This window comes from Hippoglossus stenolepis, chromosome 16, assembly GCF_022539355.2.
Source record: "Hippoglossus stenolepis isolate QCI-W04-F060 chromosome 16, HSTE1.2, whole genome shotgun sequence".
NCBI lineage: Eukaryota > Metazoa > Chordata > Actinopteri > Pleuronectiformes > Pleuronectidae > Hippoglossus > Hippoglossus stenolepis.
The window spans coordinates 13,732,061-13,749,457 of NC_061498.1; the positions used below are offsets into that span (position 1 = coordinate 13,732,061).

A 17,397-nucleotide genomic window follows, 5' to 3' on the forward strand; every position below is an offset into this window, starting at 1 on the left:
TATATATTATATTATATTAATGCATATTCTATATAGTAAATAAAATACAAACAAAAATAATCCTCATAAGTGTATATATATTTGACCATAGGAAAAAAAAAGACTTATTTAGACATATTTTATTTTAAATAAATGGATCTGGGCCAATGTGTGTGTTAGAACATTCAATTTGTTCAGCAGACTTAAACCACAGCTGTGATTCACCCCAGACAGACCCTAACCGATACTCTCAAGTATTCAAATGTGTTGTGGGTGATTTTGTCAGTGTTCTAAAGTTTGAGACTTTACTGTGAAGACTTTGCCGAGTTCAGTCATTAATCGGACACTTTGGAATAACCTAGAGATTGTTGTCACATTGCACCAGAGACCAGACGTAATTGCAAACATTTTATTCAACATGATTTGCACATCAAAACATATCAAAACCAGATACAGAGAAAATACAACTACTATGCACATGACATTATCAAACTGACAACAGGTAACTCATTGAGGAGGTGACTATAAAGAGAGCAGCAACTTTCTCTGTAACTGAGGTGGTCAAACAAACTGATATGAACTTCTCCTCGTTTTTATTTAGCATCAAAATCCCAGCGATGTCCTATCAGTGCACTTTTCTACATCACTTCCATGAGTGTGGATCCAGCTCTCGCAACTACAGCTTGTCTTCTCTAAATAACACAATGAAAGCGAGCAATGTGTCTCCCAGCATTCTTACACGCTTTTAAATATTAAATCTTAACGGTAGCTTGTGTGTGTTTGACGTGCCGTGTCCACTGTAAAATTATGACACAGATATGGTTTGTCCATCGAGTAGAGATCTGGCTGGTCATCCCACAAAGCCAATAATACTCAGAAAAAGGATACGAGGACAACTTTCTATAGTCCATTTTAATGTAAACATGTTTCCTCATTAAAATAGTAAAATATCCATCGATAGAAGAATATTAGACTTTTCTCTTTAAAATGTTCAGCATGACTGTCGACTACAAGAAAATCTAAGATGATAAAAACAAAGAAATGTGTTTAAATATCTCTTCTGAAAAAGAAACCAAGCTGAGGGCTCGTTTCAAGATATTAAAAATGAATACAATGTTTTACTGAGCTGTATTAAAGGGCAGGGAAATGAACTTATTCAGATAAAAAGATATTCATCTCACCCTGGGGCACAAAAAACATAACTTCAAATGCTCCACTGGGTCAGAGATCTTAAGACGAATGTGACTTTTAAAATAATAAAATAAGCAACTGATAATATATGAATGTCTTCAGCAGAAAACCACACAGAAAAGTAACTGAAACTTTGATCCGAATATTATTCATCTTCTTAATAGAGGAGAATCTCTGTTCAAATCCACAAGTGTTTGGAAAATAAAAGAAATTCTTCTGTTTACCTGTAACATCAAATAACTTCTAACAGATCATAGCCTCATGTCAGTTGAATGGACAGAGAATGAACATCTACAGAGATATAAACTGTTTTTTTGACTAAATGTCATGGAAAAGCAGGGACTGATTTATCCATCTCAAATATTTCACTCACTTAAAGGCAAAACATGGAAATGCTGTTTCACGTTGGCGTTTAATCAACATGGCTCAGCTCAACCAACAGGAATGTCATGTTTGGTCCCATGTTAAATAGCCCTGTATGTCTAGACCTCCCTGTAGAAAAGATTAATGGGAAATGTTGTTCTTCATTTAATGTCGATAATAAAAACCCTCTTAACTGCAACAAGGCTCATTAATGCTGGTTTATTTATTGTCTATGTGTTTTTTTGTAGCTGCATTTCCTATTGCTCAGCCTACAAAGTATAAGTAGTTTTTTCTGGATGATCAGGGTTTAAAGGTAGAGGAGAAAGTTTGAAAAAATAAAATACTTCACAGTGATAAACTGATGCCAATCAGAAGCAGGTCTGCTGGAATCTATCATCACATTCACAGCTCATCCACACACACACACACACACACACACACACACACACACACACACACACACACACACACACACACACACACACACACACACACACACACACACACACACACACACACACACACACACACACACACACACACACACACACACACACACACACACACACACACACCAACTACTGTGGTTTACCCAGCAGGCTAGATAAGAAGTTAGACCCCTGGCTCTCTCCCCGTCTACTACCCCCTCCTCCACCAGTGGGATCCATCTGGTTCAGTTCAGACTGATCCAGCATTTCAAAGTCCTCTCCATCCATGTCTGTGTCCAGCTCGGAGCTGGACTGCTTGCGGTAGCTCCGGTGGGCTCTGGCCTTGGGAGGGCCTTCTCTGCGGTGAGCAGCAGGAGGCCGGGGCTGCAATGCCCCGGCCAACGCCGCCTGGATCATGTTGCTGGCGATGATTCCTGCCAAGTCTCCAGTGAAATCAGAGGCAGGTGGCAGGCCGCTGAGAGAAAGCTCTTCATCCAGATCCTCCTGGTCCGAGTCCAGATGAGCATCCAGCACTGAAGCCCGATGGCTAGCTAGCCCGGATAGAGCCAGGCTAGGTAACCCGATGCTTGTGTCGTCGTCGTCATCCATCAGAGTGGCATCGGGGTTTATGGAGGGGAAGTCCTGGAGGTCTGCAGCAAAGGATTCCTCAGCATCACTGTGTCTGTCAAAGTCTGAACAAAATACAGAAAGGGACAAGGTCAAAGGCAAGAACAAACCAGAAAACAATGAAAAGAAAATCTACCGTACTTGCACACTTACCCTCAGAGCCCTCTGTGAGTGGGGTCTGACCACGTGATAGGTTAAATGTTCCATTGTCGGTGTAGGACTGCTCAGCGTCAGAGTGCTCAGAGTCTGTCAGCGCAAGCTCCTTTGCAACAACCGCATCATCAAACTATAAGAGAAAACTGATTTTAAATGTTGAATATTTTTAAGTTGTGTGCTACATTTTCTTTTTGATGTTAGTCACAATCTTAACAAAAACTTTTACTTGACTTTTTTGGCTCTGTTAAGAGAAGATTTGGAAACTTTCTGTGCGCCACCATCATTATTTTCTCTCCGTTTGCTCGAACACTCTTTGCAGGCTCCATCACCCACACACAAGGCAAAAATAAACATGACAGACACAGCACATCATGTGAAGTTCCAAACCTCAACAGGAAGCAGCTTAGATGAGCTAATGTAAATAACCCTGACGGAATACAAAGCCGTAGCAGTGTAGTCCATGTTTAATTTCATATCTCACACTTTCCCACAGCAAGAGTCTGCATTATTTCAGCTGTCTTAAGTTTCCAACTGTTTTCATTGTCTCATTGAATTGACAATGGAGAACGCACGTTGACACTATATAAACAGAACAAAGGCGTAAACGATGAAACAAGATAAGACATGTCTCTACACATATTGTGGTGAACTGTGCATAAGTTAGTGAAAGTGAAAGTAAGATCATAGGGGCCAAAAGTTCAGTACATTGCCATAACAACTATATGTGAGAGCACAATGTCAAGTGAACCTTTCAGACATGTTTTAAATTCCACAGGAAAACAAAATCAACGACAAACTGATATTTATGAGTGTGTTCAATTTGGTGCAGATACAAATAAAAATCTGGATCTAGTGAATTGAAGTGTGGTTTCATAGGGGGAGTGTTGGGCCTTGGCGGAGGTATGTGCCTTAATGAGTGACATTCTAGTTGAAACATTGAGAGACTTACTGTTGGGCAGAAAGCAGCCAACTCCTCTTCACTGTCGCTGGCTTCACCGGAACCGGCACCACGGATCGGCCTCCGCAGAACTGCAGAAAAATGTTCAACTTTAAATATATCAAGAGTTAAGTATTTGTATCTTATATATCATTTAACTTGTGTGATGTAACAACACATTTATTTGTTTATGGTGTCTATGGTAGCTTTTTACTTAAATTTGCATTGTCAGTTAAGCATGCAGAAAGTTTACCTAACTAAAAGTTCAACTTGCTGACCCACGTAATAAAATTTGATGCACTACTTACACTGATTATCAATAGGCTTTGACATCATGTATCCAGTGGCGCTGAAATCCAGCCGCTGCAGGACTGGCTCCAGCTTCACCCACACATGCTGAAAAACCTTGTGATAGGCTGCCAGAGGGGCCAGGAGAGTAGCTAACACTAAAGGATAAAGGCAAACATATATTAGTCATCAAGGAGAAAGAGGTAATTCTGTTGTGTTGTGTTGTGTATGCGATAAGAAGAAATTGTGGTTTCTTCTGTTTTTAACAGTTCCAGTTCCAGGTACTCTGCTCAGAGTAGATAGACACTCACATGGCTGTGTCAGCTTCAGTAGAGATAGACAGAGTGAAACAGAGGGAGTAGCAGGGAGTTAACATGTTGACTACAAGCTGCTGTGGATTGTTTCAGACGTCACAGCAGAGGGCCTTGGCAGGTCTCTACTCCCAAACTCTGCAGCCTACACTGGTTGGAGGTTAGGAGATTAGCCTGCTTTCAGCTTGACCTCCTTAGCTTTCTGTCTGGCTCATTCCCTCCTTCACTCCTGCCCCATGTGTCTCATCCTGGCTTTAATCACCTCATGGACTAGGCCCTGGTACTGAGGCACCACAGATCTTGTTTCACCACCCATGTATTTTTAATAGAAACAGTCAGGCTTAGTTTCCCTGTCATTGTGGTCTTGTGAAGGGGCCTGGGTCTTTATTTAGGGCAGATTAAACTCCTGGCACTCACAGGCAGAGTAGGAAAGCACCAAGCCAGGAATGTAGCGGCCAACCATAGCCAGACAGGTGAACACTCCACAGGTCAGGATGCAAAACTGACAGAGCAACAAAACACACAGGGAATGAGGTCAGCAACTATAATACATGTTGGCTATGGCGCATGTATTCATTTCTTACATTTCATATATATGGAATGAGGTTGTCTGGATACCTTGTGTGGCCCTTACCTTGCCAGGGTTGTGTCGTTTGTACTGAACCACATTAGACTGGAGAACCGTTCCGCTGACCCAGGCCTCAGCAATATGGTGGCACAATTCAGGCACACTGATGATGCCAGGCTGCACCAGACCCCAGCTGGACAAATTAACAAAACTATTTTAGTGGTCGTCTTATTGCATCATTAATGCTTTAAGGATTACAGAAGGTGATAAACTGTGCCTAAAGTAACAAACCTCTCATTTTCGGACTCATCCACGTTTTGGACTGTTGAGAGAGAAAAAACATTCATCACTTTGAGAAACAGTACGTACCCTGTAACAAACGTGTGCAGTATAGAAAATGTAGCTTAAACATGTTTTTATATTTATATTTTTTGACATTTCTGCTTCATTAGATACATATAGTAGAGACACAGGAAGTGAAAGGGAGGGGATGACATGTATCATAGCATCTGGATTTGAATCTGTGCTGCTACAGTAAAGACTCAGCCTTGTTTGTAGTATGTGCTCAACCAGGTGAGCTATGGCGGTTCCCATTGGCTTGGACGTATTATGTTCATTTAAGCTTCTGTTCTCTCTCATCTACAGTATTCGCAGGACTTTGTTCACTCAGTACAAGTTCAAAAACATATTAACTGCTCCTTGTGTAATACAAACCACTTGTAAAGTCCATGGCGCAGGACTGTATAACTATTCTGATAACAGAAGTACATTTGAGGCAATGACGTAAAAAATGGGGAATAATCTAGGATACAATTCAAAAAAGAAAAATGGGGCAGTCCAAGGGTAAAATTAAATGAAATACAAGAACGTGTCAGACTCCCTAGCACGCACCTCTGATTTCTGGCCAGATCTTGTTTCTCCAGGTATCAACACTGACAACCACAGCCAGACCAGAAGCCAGCAGGAACAGGAGGCGCAGTGAGGTCAAGGCGAAGAACCTGAAGGGCAACAGAACACATGAATAGACAGTACATCCCATTAATGATACCCCAGGAGTAAACAAAGTTATATAATTCAACAACCTAGTGGTCCATTGATAAAACTATAAACCCCTCAAGTGATAATCTATTCTTTCCCATAGTCAGAACTGAAAAAAAGGAACCTATCCAACCTTTTTCCGATGTGTGCTAGAGCTCTTTAAAATTTGGTAATTAAATAGGATGAGAATACAACATTTCCTCTTAAAAAGTAATGACACTGTTGTTATATAAAAGCTGCAGTCTGTACATCTAGATTCAAATATAACACAGGAGTTGTTCAGGCAACTTCATTTCACTGCCTTGGACCTCAACACAATTCCGTAATTGTTGCTCCAGTTTCTGATCACAAGACTTCAACATTTGTTGACCACAACAATGTTATAGGAATCAGCAGTTAGAGATTAACCTAACAAAGAATTTGTTGGCACAATGGTGTGTATAAGTATTTGGGGGTAGCAGTGCAATTAGTAGCTACAGTTAATTAGGTCACTGTGGAACTAGTCAATACAAGGGGGTGTGTGTACACTTGAACTAAAGTACAAAAACAATAGAACAGACTGTCAACTGATACTGTATCTCTACAGCTCCTTCTGAAGAAGCAGTTTGTGGTGTGGAAGCGTTGGATTTAATTGTATTGGGCCCATTTGTCACTCCTGCTTGTTCAACTGGACATCATCAATGACCTACTGTCTGAGAGGTTTTCTATACTGCCGCCCCATCTCCAAGTGATGGAGTGATGACGCATCATTATAGTACATTAATTGATTTCTTTGGGCAGGAACTGGCCTTCACTACTTAATGTGTTCAGAAGTACAAGTAAATGGGAGACAGTTTGCACGGTTTGAAATGCCCAGTGGTCTAATTGATTCAAAGCAGAATGCCTGAACACCAGCAGCAGGCCAGACAGTCCTTCTTTCCCTCATTTGGGTGCCAGGTCAGTGATTCTTGTCATTCAAAAATATTTAAAAATCCCCTAATTTACCAAAGAATTGACCCAGTCTTACTCATTCATTCTTGATTTCTTCTGTACTTGTTTAAAGCTGAAATTAGGTTATAGCTGAGTGAATATTTACCAAAATATTTCAAAGATATATTTAATAATATAATTCTTTATAAAAAATACTCAATAGTAACAGCAAAAGTAATTTCAGAGGAACATTTTGTACTTTAAACTTAACTATATTCATTTTATTGCCAAAGCTACTCATTTATATCTATAAACATATGATCAGATTATAAAATAAAATACAGAGAATAAACTAAAAACTACCTAACGGTTGTTAAAATGTAATATCAGTAATAATATACTTATAGTGTAATACAACACTCTGAATAGACCCATTTTGCACGATGACTTCTCACACTATTGATATTTAAATTATATTTTGATGCCAATAGTTGTAATGTACTTTTACTTACATAATTATAATATATTATACCTGCAATAGTGCTCTATTTTCAGTCATTTGATAAATACACAACATGAAACATACTAGTATATGTATAGCTATCCTGCTATTCACCGATATGTACAGTATCAAAGCCACTAACAAGTAGACACCCTTACTTCTGCAGTGACCACACATGGACTTGTGAATCTCTCACAGACACGAGCCTGAGCAGTGAGACAGGTACAGTGCATTAAACAGACACCTCGCTGCTGAATTATCAAGGAGCCAGTTCAGCGAAGAATAGAGCCACCAGCCAGCCATCTGTCTAGTCTTCAACTGACAGGTGAAGCGTTTGCATTGTGTCAAAGCACCAGCTGCTCTCAGTCACGTTGGCTTTTAGTCTGTGCCGTGTGAACGCGTGTTACTGTAACACAAATCTGAACAAGTCGGCCATCAAAAACACACAAACTCACCAGAACACAATGTTGACCGCGGTGTAGAGAAGCACACACTGGAGAGGTCTCTCCCACACCAGGACGGACTGCAGGTAGGTCAGGACGGGCTCGTAGGGCCCCAGCCGGGACTGAAGGGCGGCTTTGACAGCCCGTACCTGACCGTCTCTCTCGCTGGAGCATGGGCGACTTCGCATGCAGACACTAGACCCCTGCGTGTCGGAGCTGTCCTCCATGGATGCGCCTCCCAGTGTCCCAGTGTGAGCCATCTTAAAACCAGTAAAGCCTGTAGACGTATGGACGTTAAAGTGAGCGATGAGGACTTGACAGGAAACAGGTAGAGAGCGGCAGCACGGCTCAACACACCGGCTAACAGATATCTGCTAACGGATTTAGGCTAGCAGCTAGCAGGGCCAGTTGACCCAGCGAGTTAGCGACTATAGCGGAACACCAGACTGTGTTACAAACACACAAGCTACCGCGGCTACTGCGGGAATGGGTTTAAAAAAGACTGGCACTTACTATTTAGTCATTTTTTGCAGAAATGAAGCGCTCTCCTCGGAAACAGGACAATATGGCGCAACCTGTTTTTCTCAAAGCGCAGCGGTCCAATCAGAATCCGCACTAGCCCCCCCCCCCACCGTGTCATGCGGCGTTCAGGTGCGATAGGAATATTTGAGTTTTGTTTACTTAGAAGCGCCTCGTGGACAAACAATCGAATCAACGCTCGGGTTGAAACGTTCGTGTTTCTATTTACTTGTTTTTTTTTTATGGCTTTTAAGGTGTTTGGTAAAGTGAAAATAACAAAAAACAATAAGCCATAAACATTGAAATGTCAAACACAAATAAAATCTGAGGAGTAGACTCGACAGAATACAACAAAGCCCTGATTACAAATACACTTAAAACGTGTTAATTTATTGTTTATTTGTCAGGGACTAATCCCATTACCTTTTACTAGAAATTCTTTAACATGTTGACTGGTTCAGCTATAAATTTACTAAAAATATAAGTGAGTATATAATAAGATAAGATAAGATAAGATAAGATAATCCTTTATTCGTCCCACAGTGGGGAAATTTGCAAAGTACAGCAGAAAGAGGGCAGACATCTGTAAAGTAATAATAAGGAGCATGCAATACTTTAATATACTTATATATTAAATAAAAACTAATATATACAATTGTAAACAGAATATGTACCATATGAACATCTGTACAGTGAAATTGATTGCACATTAGCCGATGAGTTTCACAGACAGAAATGTATATTGCACATTTAAAAAGAGAAAACCCAGAGTTAAATATAATAATAATAATAATCATAATAATCATAATAATCATAATCATAAATAGAGGGAAGAAAGAGTAACAAGACACTTTAAATAAAATCTTAAAGTTAGACAATACTGACATGATTGTTTATTGAAAATTATTATTAGTATTATTTATTGTATTTTTTTTTCTTATGTACCAACAGTTGTTTTACTTGCTCGTACAATCATCCTGGGCCACTGCACTTTACTTATTGTACATTTCATAGAAACCACTATAGGGGAAATGTGTATATAATGTACATACTCATTTTTTAATTAAATCTTTTATCTTTATTTTAAATTGTATTGTATTGCCTTTCTTTTATATATTTTTATTCTCTTGTCTTCCTCATTCTGACGTGCTGTAACAACTGAATTTCCCCCGGTGTGTGGATCAATAAAGTTTTATCTTATCTTAAAAAGTGACAAGCGGCTCTACATACACCGACACAGTAGGTGGCGCTGTGCACTTTTAACCCCAGTTTGTTCCTTCTAAGCGGGAAGGAGCGGGCAGCTTCTCACTCTGCGGTCTGGTCCCCTTGTATCTTTTAGCTAGCCAGCAGCTAGCAGGCTAGCTAAACCAGGAGCTGAACTAAGGAACAAACATGCCGCGGGAAATCATAACGCTTCAGCTGGGACAGTGTGGAAACCAGAGTACGTGGAAGACGCACTTAATGTTAAGATCCTCCATCTTCTAGCCAGTGTCCTGTGTTCACCAGAGTCAGCTAGCGGAGATGATCTGTTAGTTACTATCAAGTCCAGCTAAGCTCAAAACTAACTCAACCACAGTCAGTATAACCGAGCTAACTTTGGCTACAGGGATTTCTGTGCATACAATACCATCTAATGCATGTTAATGTTAGCTACCATGCGTAGTTCACTGTTTTGTTTAATGCACTTTTAAGGTCAGCAATAGTTAATTAAAATGCTTCAAATGTGAAGTTGATGCCAACCCCTGCTCCTTCCTCCGTTTCAGTCGGGTTTGAGTTCTGGAAGCAGCTGTGTGGAGAACATGGCATCAGTCCAGAGGGGATTGTTGAGGAGTTCGCGACTGAGGGCACCGACAGAAAGGACGTGTTCTTCTATCAGGTAACCAGAGCAGGGGTTTCTCACCTGTCTCCTCTGTCCTCTCTCATCTAAAGGACGTGTCTGTCCTCAGAGCGGCTCCTCATTGGATGTCTTCTCTCCTCACCATGCGGAGGAAACTCATCAACATCAACAGATCACACAGTAAACCAGTTAGTGGCCCAAGTCACGAGAACAGGAGGAGACATGGTTGTTCTCTATTGTGATTTTAACTTTAAGTTACGATTTGATGATTGCACGGACAATCTATTGTGCTGGTGTTCCTCAAAGTGCTCAGTGAGTGTGTGTGTATATATATATATACAGCGCAGTCCATTGATTTATTGTGTGCAGCCAAGGTTGTTCACCACTAGGTGGCGCACTTGTAGTGTCAAATGATGTTAGAACACAGCTTTTCTTCAGACGGCCCAGTTTCACCAGCTCACCTCTGGTTGTTCATGAAACTCCACAGGCCGACGATGAGCACTACATCCCCCGTGCAGTGCTCCTGGACCTGGAGCCCAGGGTGATCCACTCCATCCTCAACTCCCCCTATGCAAACCTTTACAACCCAGAGAACATCTACCTCTCTGAGCATGGAGGAGGTGCCGGCAACAACTGGGCCAGTGGATATTCACAGGTGATCACTGAATGTTACGTGTTCCTCTCTTAAACCTCGATTTATTATGAAAATAGAGACATAACTTGATAGACCTGTGATGTTCTTCCTTTAGGGCAAAAAAATCCAAGAAGACATCTTTGACATCATCGACCGCGAGGCAGATGGCAGTGACAGTTTGGAGGCAAGTTGATCATTTATCACACACTGACTGTCCCTGGTGCTGGGGGGGGAATCAGAGCTGTGGATATTTGGAAAACTGATAGAGGAACAAAGTAATATGTCTGTTTTTAGAAATATTACCTAGTACAGTCAACTAACCCCCCCTCATCTCACTCAAGAACAACTTCCTACTGAGCTTGTATCTCAAGTATCCAAGAGAGTAGCAAAGTGTTGTTTATAGTTAATGTCCTGGGCACACACCGGTAATTTCTTGTGGTCATTTTTCTATCTCTTTGTACTTGACATTTGACATTTTGTGTCTCTGTAGTAATTTTCAGACTCTGTCAGTAACATTTAGCAGGTTTTTCTCAGAAGGCAGCATCTCAAGTGGTCTGCTGACCCGTTGGGGCCCTGAGCCTGTAACAAATTGGCCTGTTCTGTAATCCACCCGTGGTCTGATTAGTATCGCTGGACTTTGTCTTGGATGCTCTTTTGACTCTGTTGTAAAAATCCACGTAGAAAGGAACGATTTGATAGAAGCAGCATGTTCAAATGGTGTCAGAGCCTGTCATCTTGAAAGCAGCCAAATTCCAGCCATCCCTCATTATTATTCTTAGCCTCTCTTTTTTTTCCTTGGTGGACTTTCTTCCGCTGCCAGCCTCCCATAAAATAACACTCACATTTCCCCTCTAAGGTCTGCAATTTCTGTAACTCATTCACATTATGACCCCACATTATTATTTAGTGTGTGCACTCATGTGTGCATTGGATAGGAAGGTGGGCCGGGTTGCCGCGAGCATGTGTATGTTGGCAGGGTGTGGCATGTAGAATGTCTGGTGATAATAGCCGGGCGAGTGTAGAAGGCAGGTATTACAGGGCTGTCTTGGGGGGTATAAGGGAGCCTATTTGTGAGGTGGGGCTGCACTCCCATTTATATAACTGCTGAGGAAGAGAGGCATTTGGTCACCCACACACTTTCAGCCCTCTGCATCAGTGGAAGTGAGTTTTAAACTCACACGTGGCACATGCTGTAGCTGTAAATCTGAACAGCGAGTAATGAGTTACACTTTGTCTTTGCAGGGATTCGTCTTGTGTCATTCCATTGCTGGGGGGACGGGCTCTGGGTTGGGATCCTATCTGCTGGAGAAACTCAATGACAGGTTCACAAACACACATGCAGCTTGGTCACTTACATTTTCTAGTGATCTGGTGTGTGTTTATGTTAATATATATTGTTTTATGATCCCCAGGTACCCAAAGAAGCTGGTGCAGACTTACTCTGTTTTCCCAAACCAGGATGAGATGAGTGACGTGGTCGTTCAGCCGTACAACTCGCTGCTGACGCTGAAGAGGCTCACCCAGAATGCAGACTGCGTGGTGAGCAGTAGCACTTGTGAAGCGGTGTTGTGTAATCAAATTGCTCCCTTTGCTTCACAATGCTGCCATGGGACTAACAAAAAACCACAAGATGACAAACATGACTGTATTCTGAATGAATAATTTTTTTACAACCCCTGGTTAGCTTTTGATTTACCACTTGAGTCAAACCAAAGGTAAAATCAAACAGAGAAGCCAAACTGTTCCACAATCAGTGAGCTGAGACAGGAAACAAAATAATTTTATTAAGAGAGGTGGTCAGTCAAATTACCAATAACGTCATGATGTGATGTCAGACAGTTAAATACATTTGGCTTCACGTGTTCTGACAAAATGTCAGGGGTCAAACCGCTGTAAGCACTTGCGAGTACAGATGTCAAACAGTGTTAGGACATCAAACGTGTCTGAAAGCATGAATAAAGCTTGATTTAAGTCTCACAGACCTGTTATGCAGTGTTGTCAGTGAGCCTGAGAAAATTATATTTTATTGACAAGAGCCACTTCTACACTGGACAAGTTGTAACTAGGCGGTTGGATGTGGATATTTAGCCTTTAAAGGAGAACTCCACCCAAATAATCATAAACATGAAGGCTGAGATTGTTCCCTCTCCACTTATGAAAGGGATTTGGTAATTTGACTGCCCAGCTGTCCTTCCTATCATGATCCACTTAAAGCTTACAGTTCATTGGTGTATTTAACCGTGCCCTGAAACAAGCTTTGATACATTTGAGTCATTTTATGTCTGCAAAACTGAAAACGGCACACAAATAATTTGGTAAAGAATATGAGTCTCAAGATTTTACTTTTATCGAACGGCTTGTTGAACTGCTACTTATTGAAGGCGCTGCTGTGCTTGTGTAGCTGTGACTATTAAAGAGGCAAACTGCTGTGCCGGCAATTGAGGCATCGCAAATCGAACTTATTCAATCCCATTCTGAAATCAGTGATTGTATTAGTCTGAGATACTCTGACAGTCTAATGGGGTTTCCTCTCTAATACCTACTTCCTCCAGGGTCTTGCATAAGCCCCTCATGTGTATTAAATTAGCTGGAAAGCTAATAGAATCTGCCCAAGAATCGGTCCCCCTGTTGCAACTGTACAGTGCGTCTCTTATGTTCAGCTCTCCTAACAACAGCACACTGTGTAGCTTCTTTAAAAGGTTCCTTGACTGCGTCATTACTCCGATACCCTATCACTCTTTCTCTAACTTCGTAGCAGTGTATTGACTTTCACCCATGTCGTTTTGCTGGAGGGGATCTATTCCTCCAATTTTCTCTAAGTTTGTCTAATAATTACTCTGTGGGCTTGTGTGTCAGGTGGTGTTGGATAACACGGCTCTAAATCGCATCGCCACAGACAGACTGCATATCCAGAACCCCTCGTTCTCCCAGATCAATCAGCTGGTGAGTGAAACATGTCATTATGTCAGTGGACAGGTTTTGGTTTTCGCCCTAGTGTGAATTCTGCTCAACTGTCTGGGCACGTTGTCTTTGTTCAGAATACAAACTGTACGAGACACGCCTCGCTCACTACAAAAATTACGAGATCCACAAACTAGTTTGGCGAGTCAGTTGCATGTCAGACTGGATTTCAGCTTTCTTAGGAATGAGTGGCACATGGCGGCACTTTTCCAAATGATACGTCAACCTTTCAGCGTTTGAAAAGAGCCAAGCACACTCCTTTTAGTGTTGGGTGAAATAGACGATTCTTATATAATTACTTATAATTGTTTACATAAAATTATAATTATATATAAATTATAATTGTTTATATATTATAATTATACAGCTATATAAATGTTATACGTTTTTTTTATATGTATCGCTTAGCCTTTCCAAATTTTAATCTTATTTTGAAGCTCTAACCAGTTATTTTAAAAGCTCTGTGTCTAATCGAACCTTCATACACGCAGGTTTCCACCATCATGTCTGCAAGCACAACCACCCTGCGCTACCCAGGCTACATGAACAACGACCTCATTGGCCTGATTGCATCCCTCATCCCCACACCCCGCCTCCACTTCCTTATGACTGGTTACACACCACTCACTACTGACCAGTCGGTGAGTTGTGGTCAGGCCACTGAGAGAAATTAAATCAAACTGAGGAACATTTGTTTGCTCTGCACTGAAACAAAATCTATCAAAAACATCTGAATACACCCAGTGCAAAATTCTGCAAGGTTAATCCACTGTCAGTTGATTGTAAGTGTTCTTGCTATCGGCAGTTACTATTTGAAATACTGAGAAGCCGGCTGTTTACTCTCCCCACTGTGCCTCAGGTTGCTAGTGTGAGGAAAACCACAGTGCTGGATGTGATGAGGAGGCTTCTGCAACCCAAGAATGTGATGGTGTCCACAGGCAGAGAGAGGCAGCCAAGCCATTGCTACATTGCCATCCTTAACATCATCCAGGGAGAGGTCGACCCCACACAGGTATGCGTTTGTTTGTGTGTGTGTGTGTGTGTGTGTGTAGGAGGTGTAAAGAATAACCTCATGTGTTACACATCTCTTAACATGTCTGCACAGCATTTAATCCTATTTTAACTGACTCTGCCGCAGGTGCATAAAAGCCTCCAAAGAATCCGAGAACGCAAACTTGCCAGCTTCATTCCCTGGGGTCCCGCCAGCATCCAGGTGGCGTTGTCCAGGAAGTCCCCCTACCTGCCTTCGGCCCACCGAGTCAGTGGTCTGATGATGGCCAATCACACAAGTATTTCCTCTGTAAGTGCTTATCTTAGTTGTGACATCAGCCTGTTCAGCTACATTTCCCTTCAGTGTTTATTTATACAACACAGGTCTGTGTGTGTTTGGAATGTTCATTATTAATCATTCCACTGTTACTGGCAATTCGAATTTTGACGGGTTGGTACTGTCAGCTAAAGTGAGCAGGTATTCTCTGCTGGGGGTCTTATAGTTAACAGACCATACACAAGTCTATATCTATAACTAACTAATGGTTCGCCATTGGGGCAGGATTTCTCCCAGCCTGTCTACGATCTATGATACATTAAATGAAAAGTGGGGGGAAGTTATCATGAATTTATTCATGAAATGTGAATTTAGAGTTTGTGTATGCTGCTAACTGCAAATGTAAAAATTACCTTCTAAAAATTGTTGTATTCATATTTTCCATAATGCATCACTGAAACTTGAAACCAATCTACATTTTAATCTTGTGTGAAATGCATCGTCCTAAAGAGTAAAGTTGAGCTGCTGCAACAGCAGTTCTAGGGGAATTCCACACAAATTAAGTTTGCGCTTGTTATGCTGCCAAACTTGACATTTACTCGAAAATGTGGACATTTTATTGTCTGTGAAGCAAGAAAATGTTGTCCTGTGACATTGTTGAAATAATATTATAGTTATATTACAGTGCCTGAATTATACTTATTTTTTTTTAAATACTTCAGGTCTAAATAAAAGTAAGGATAATTTACAGTCGTCTTTGGAAGTTAAGGTGAAGATTTCACTTTCCTTTCTTGTAACAGAAGTAAAAAAAAAAAAAAAAAACCTAGTCAAAAGGAAAGTGTGTCAGGACAAGAACCTGAAATCCAACCCCTTTCCTGGTGCTAGTTTTGATGTCCTCTCTGTTTGTTTCCCACAGCTGTTTGAGCGGACGTGCCGGCAGTATGACAAACTGCGTAAGCGTGAGGCCTTCCTGGAGCAATTCCGCAAAGAGGACATATTCAAGGACAACTTTGACGAGCTGGATAACTCTCGTGAAGTCGTCCAGCAGCTGATAGACGAGTACAGCGCAGCCACGCGGCCCGACTACATTTGCTGGGGCTCACAAGACCAGTGAATGGACTTACAGGTGTTGAGTCTCAGCCACAACTCATCAATGAACACGCGCTCTTAGTTTATTCTAACTCCATTCATCTCCCTTATACACATACATGTCCCGAAATAAAACACATTTGACTTAAGCTGCTTCTCTTGGAAAAAATATTTATCAGCTTTGTGCAGCATGTTATACATATGATTTGTTATGCGTTTGAACGTTCACTCATCCACAGTGTGCTGACTGAGGGATGATCGGTAACACCCACTATCATTATACCAACCAAAAGTTAGAAGGTTCAGTTCTGAAATGTAGTTTATATAAGTAAATAGTCTTGTGAAGTAAAAGTATGAGCGCTTCTTCTCTGCAATTCTGTGCAGGAAGCATTAATGTTTTCTACAAAATCTATTTGATAGTTGTTTCCTTTTCTATTTCTTTGCCTTTGTTTCAGCAATTTAAGAACCTGTTGCCTTGTTTTGTTCTATTTCTTACATGAGCTCTAGCACAGCTGATTTACAGGAAAATGTCCACAGACTATAAAATGACTGCCTTCAGTAATGGGAGTAGGACTGGCTGGATGCATTGCATGATGGTTAATGTCGGTTCTTGTATCCCAGACATTTAACGTGGTGCTTTGTCCCATATTTGTGCTGCTGATACACTCATTTGTCCCCACTGTACAAGACCTTTTAAGAATTAAGTTGAACTTGGGTTTAGGCCAGAAAATGGTGTAAACATATCTGCCATGTTCACAGCATTGACATTTTAACAGCAAATGTCACCTAGAGTAAAAATAATTAAGTTTGTACAGATGACCATGTCTGTGTACAGGACTGGACCTCACTGTAATGCTTCATCTCTATGCCTGTAAATATACTTAAAATAATATCTGGCTCACCGATGGTCTCGGTTTCCTGTTGATGAATTTACTCTCCCTTGTTGCTTTGCTTGTTGGACCTGCTGAAAATAAACACATTGTTTTTGATGCAACCACACAGGGTCATTTTTATTAAAAAAAAAAAGGGTTAAACAGCATTTTCTCCCTCACCTGGAGCTGCTGTGTCCTGATGCCCATTCAACGAACTCTGTTAAGGCTCATTACCACAGGGGTACGGAAAGGCACTTAGCAACGCTTGCTCAACCTGCTATTGTTTTTAACCAGAAAAGCTTGGAGAGGGGGGGGGTTACTCCCAGCTCTGGCGCCAAACTTAGGCCTTTTATCAAAATGTTTCTTTGTGAAACAATAGTCTTACACTGATTCACTGGCTGAGGCACAAGAAAGTCATACTTTCTGAAAATGAAATGGCGGAAATGAGCTGTGAGGCTGAACAATAGTACCGAACACT

At 41.2% G+C, this 17,397-nt stretch overlaps 2 protein-coding genes across 3 annotated transcripts; one reads left to right on the top strand and one right to left on the bottom strand.

Annotated features, from left to right (window-relative positions):
• Nucleotides 1-374: 374 nt before the first annotated feature.
• retreg3 (reticulophagy regulator family member 3) lies at nt 375-8,354 on the bottom strand. 2 transcript variants are annotated; one of them, XM_035180912.2, is made up of 10 exons: nt 8,254-8,354; nt 7,753-8,017; nt 5,740-5,846; nt 5,140-5,170; nt 4,915-5,041; nt 4,698-4,782; nt 3,990-4,127; nt 3,694-3,773; nt 2,742-2,874; nt 375-2,653 (listed from the first exon to the last, which is right to left on the bottom strand). In XM_035180912.2, exons 2-10 carry the CDS (start codon nt 7,998-8,000, stop codon nt 2,112-2,114), a joined length of 1,491 nt encoding a protein of 496 aa, XP_035036803.1. In that variant the 5' UTR covers nt 8,001-8,017; nt 8,254-8,354; the 3' UTR covers nt 375-2,111. The 2 variants fall into 2 exon arrangements, with proteins under 2 accessions (XP_035036803.1, XP_035036802.1); XM_035180911.2 differs by having other exon boundaries at nt 4,915-5,059.
• A 1,158-nt stretch (nt 8,355-9,512) lies between these two features.
• Nucleotides 9,513-17,041, top strand: tubg1 (tubulin, gamma 1). Its single transcript, XM_035180002.2, has 11 exons — nt 9,513-9,700; nt 10,023-10,135; nt 10,584-10,751; nt 10,846-10,914; nt 11,973-12,052; nt 12,143-12,269; nt 13,587-13,673; nt 14,183-14,332; nt 14,551-14,703; nt 14,830-14,991; nt 15,875-17,041. The coding sequence occupies exons 1-11, from the start codon at nt 9,652-9,654 to the stop codon at nt 16,070-16,072; spliced, it is 1,356 nt and encodes a 451-aa protein (XP_035035893.1). The 5' UTR covers nt 9,513-9,651; the 3' UTR covers nt 16,073-17,041.
• Nucleotides 17,042-17,397: the final 356 nt, after the last annotated feature.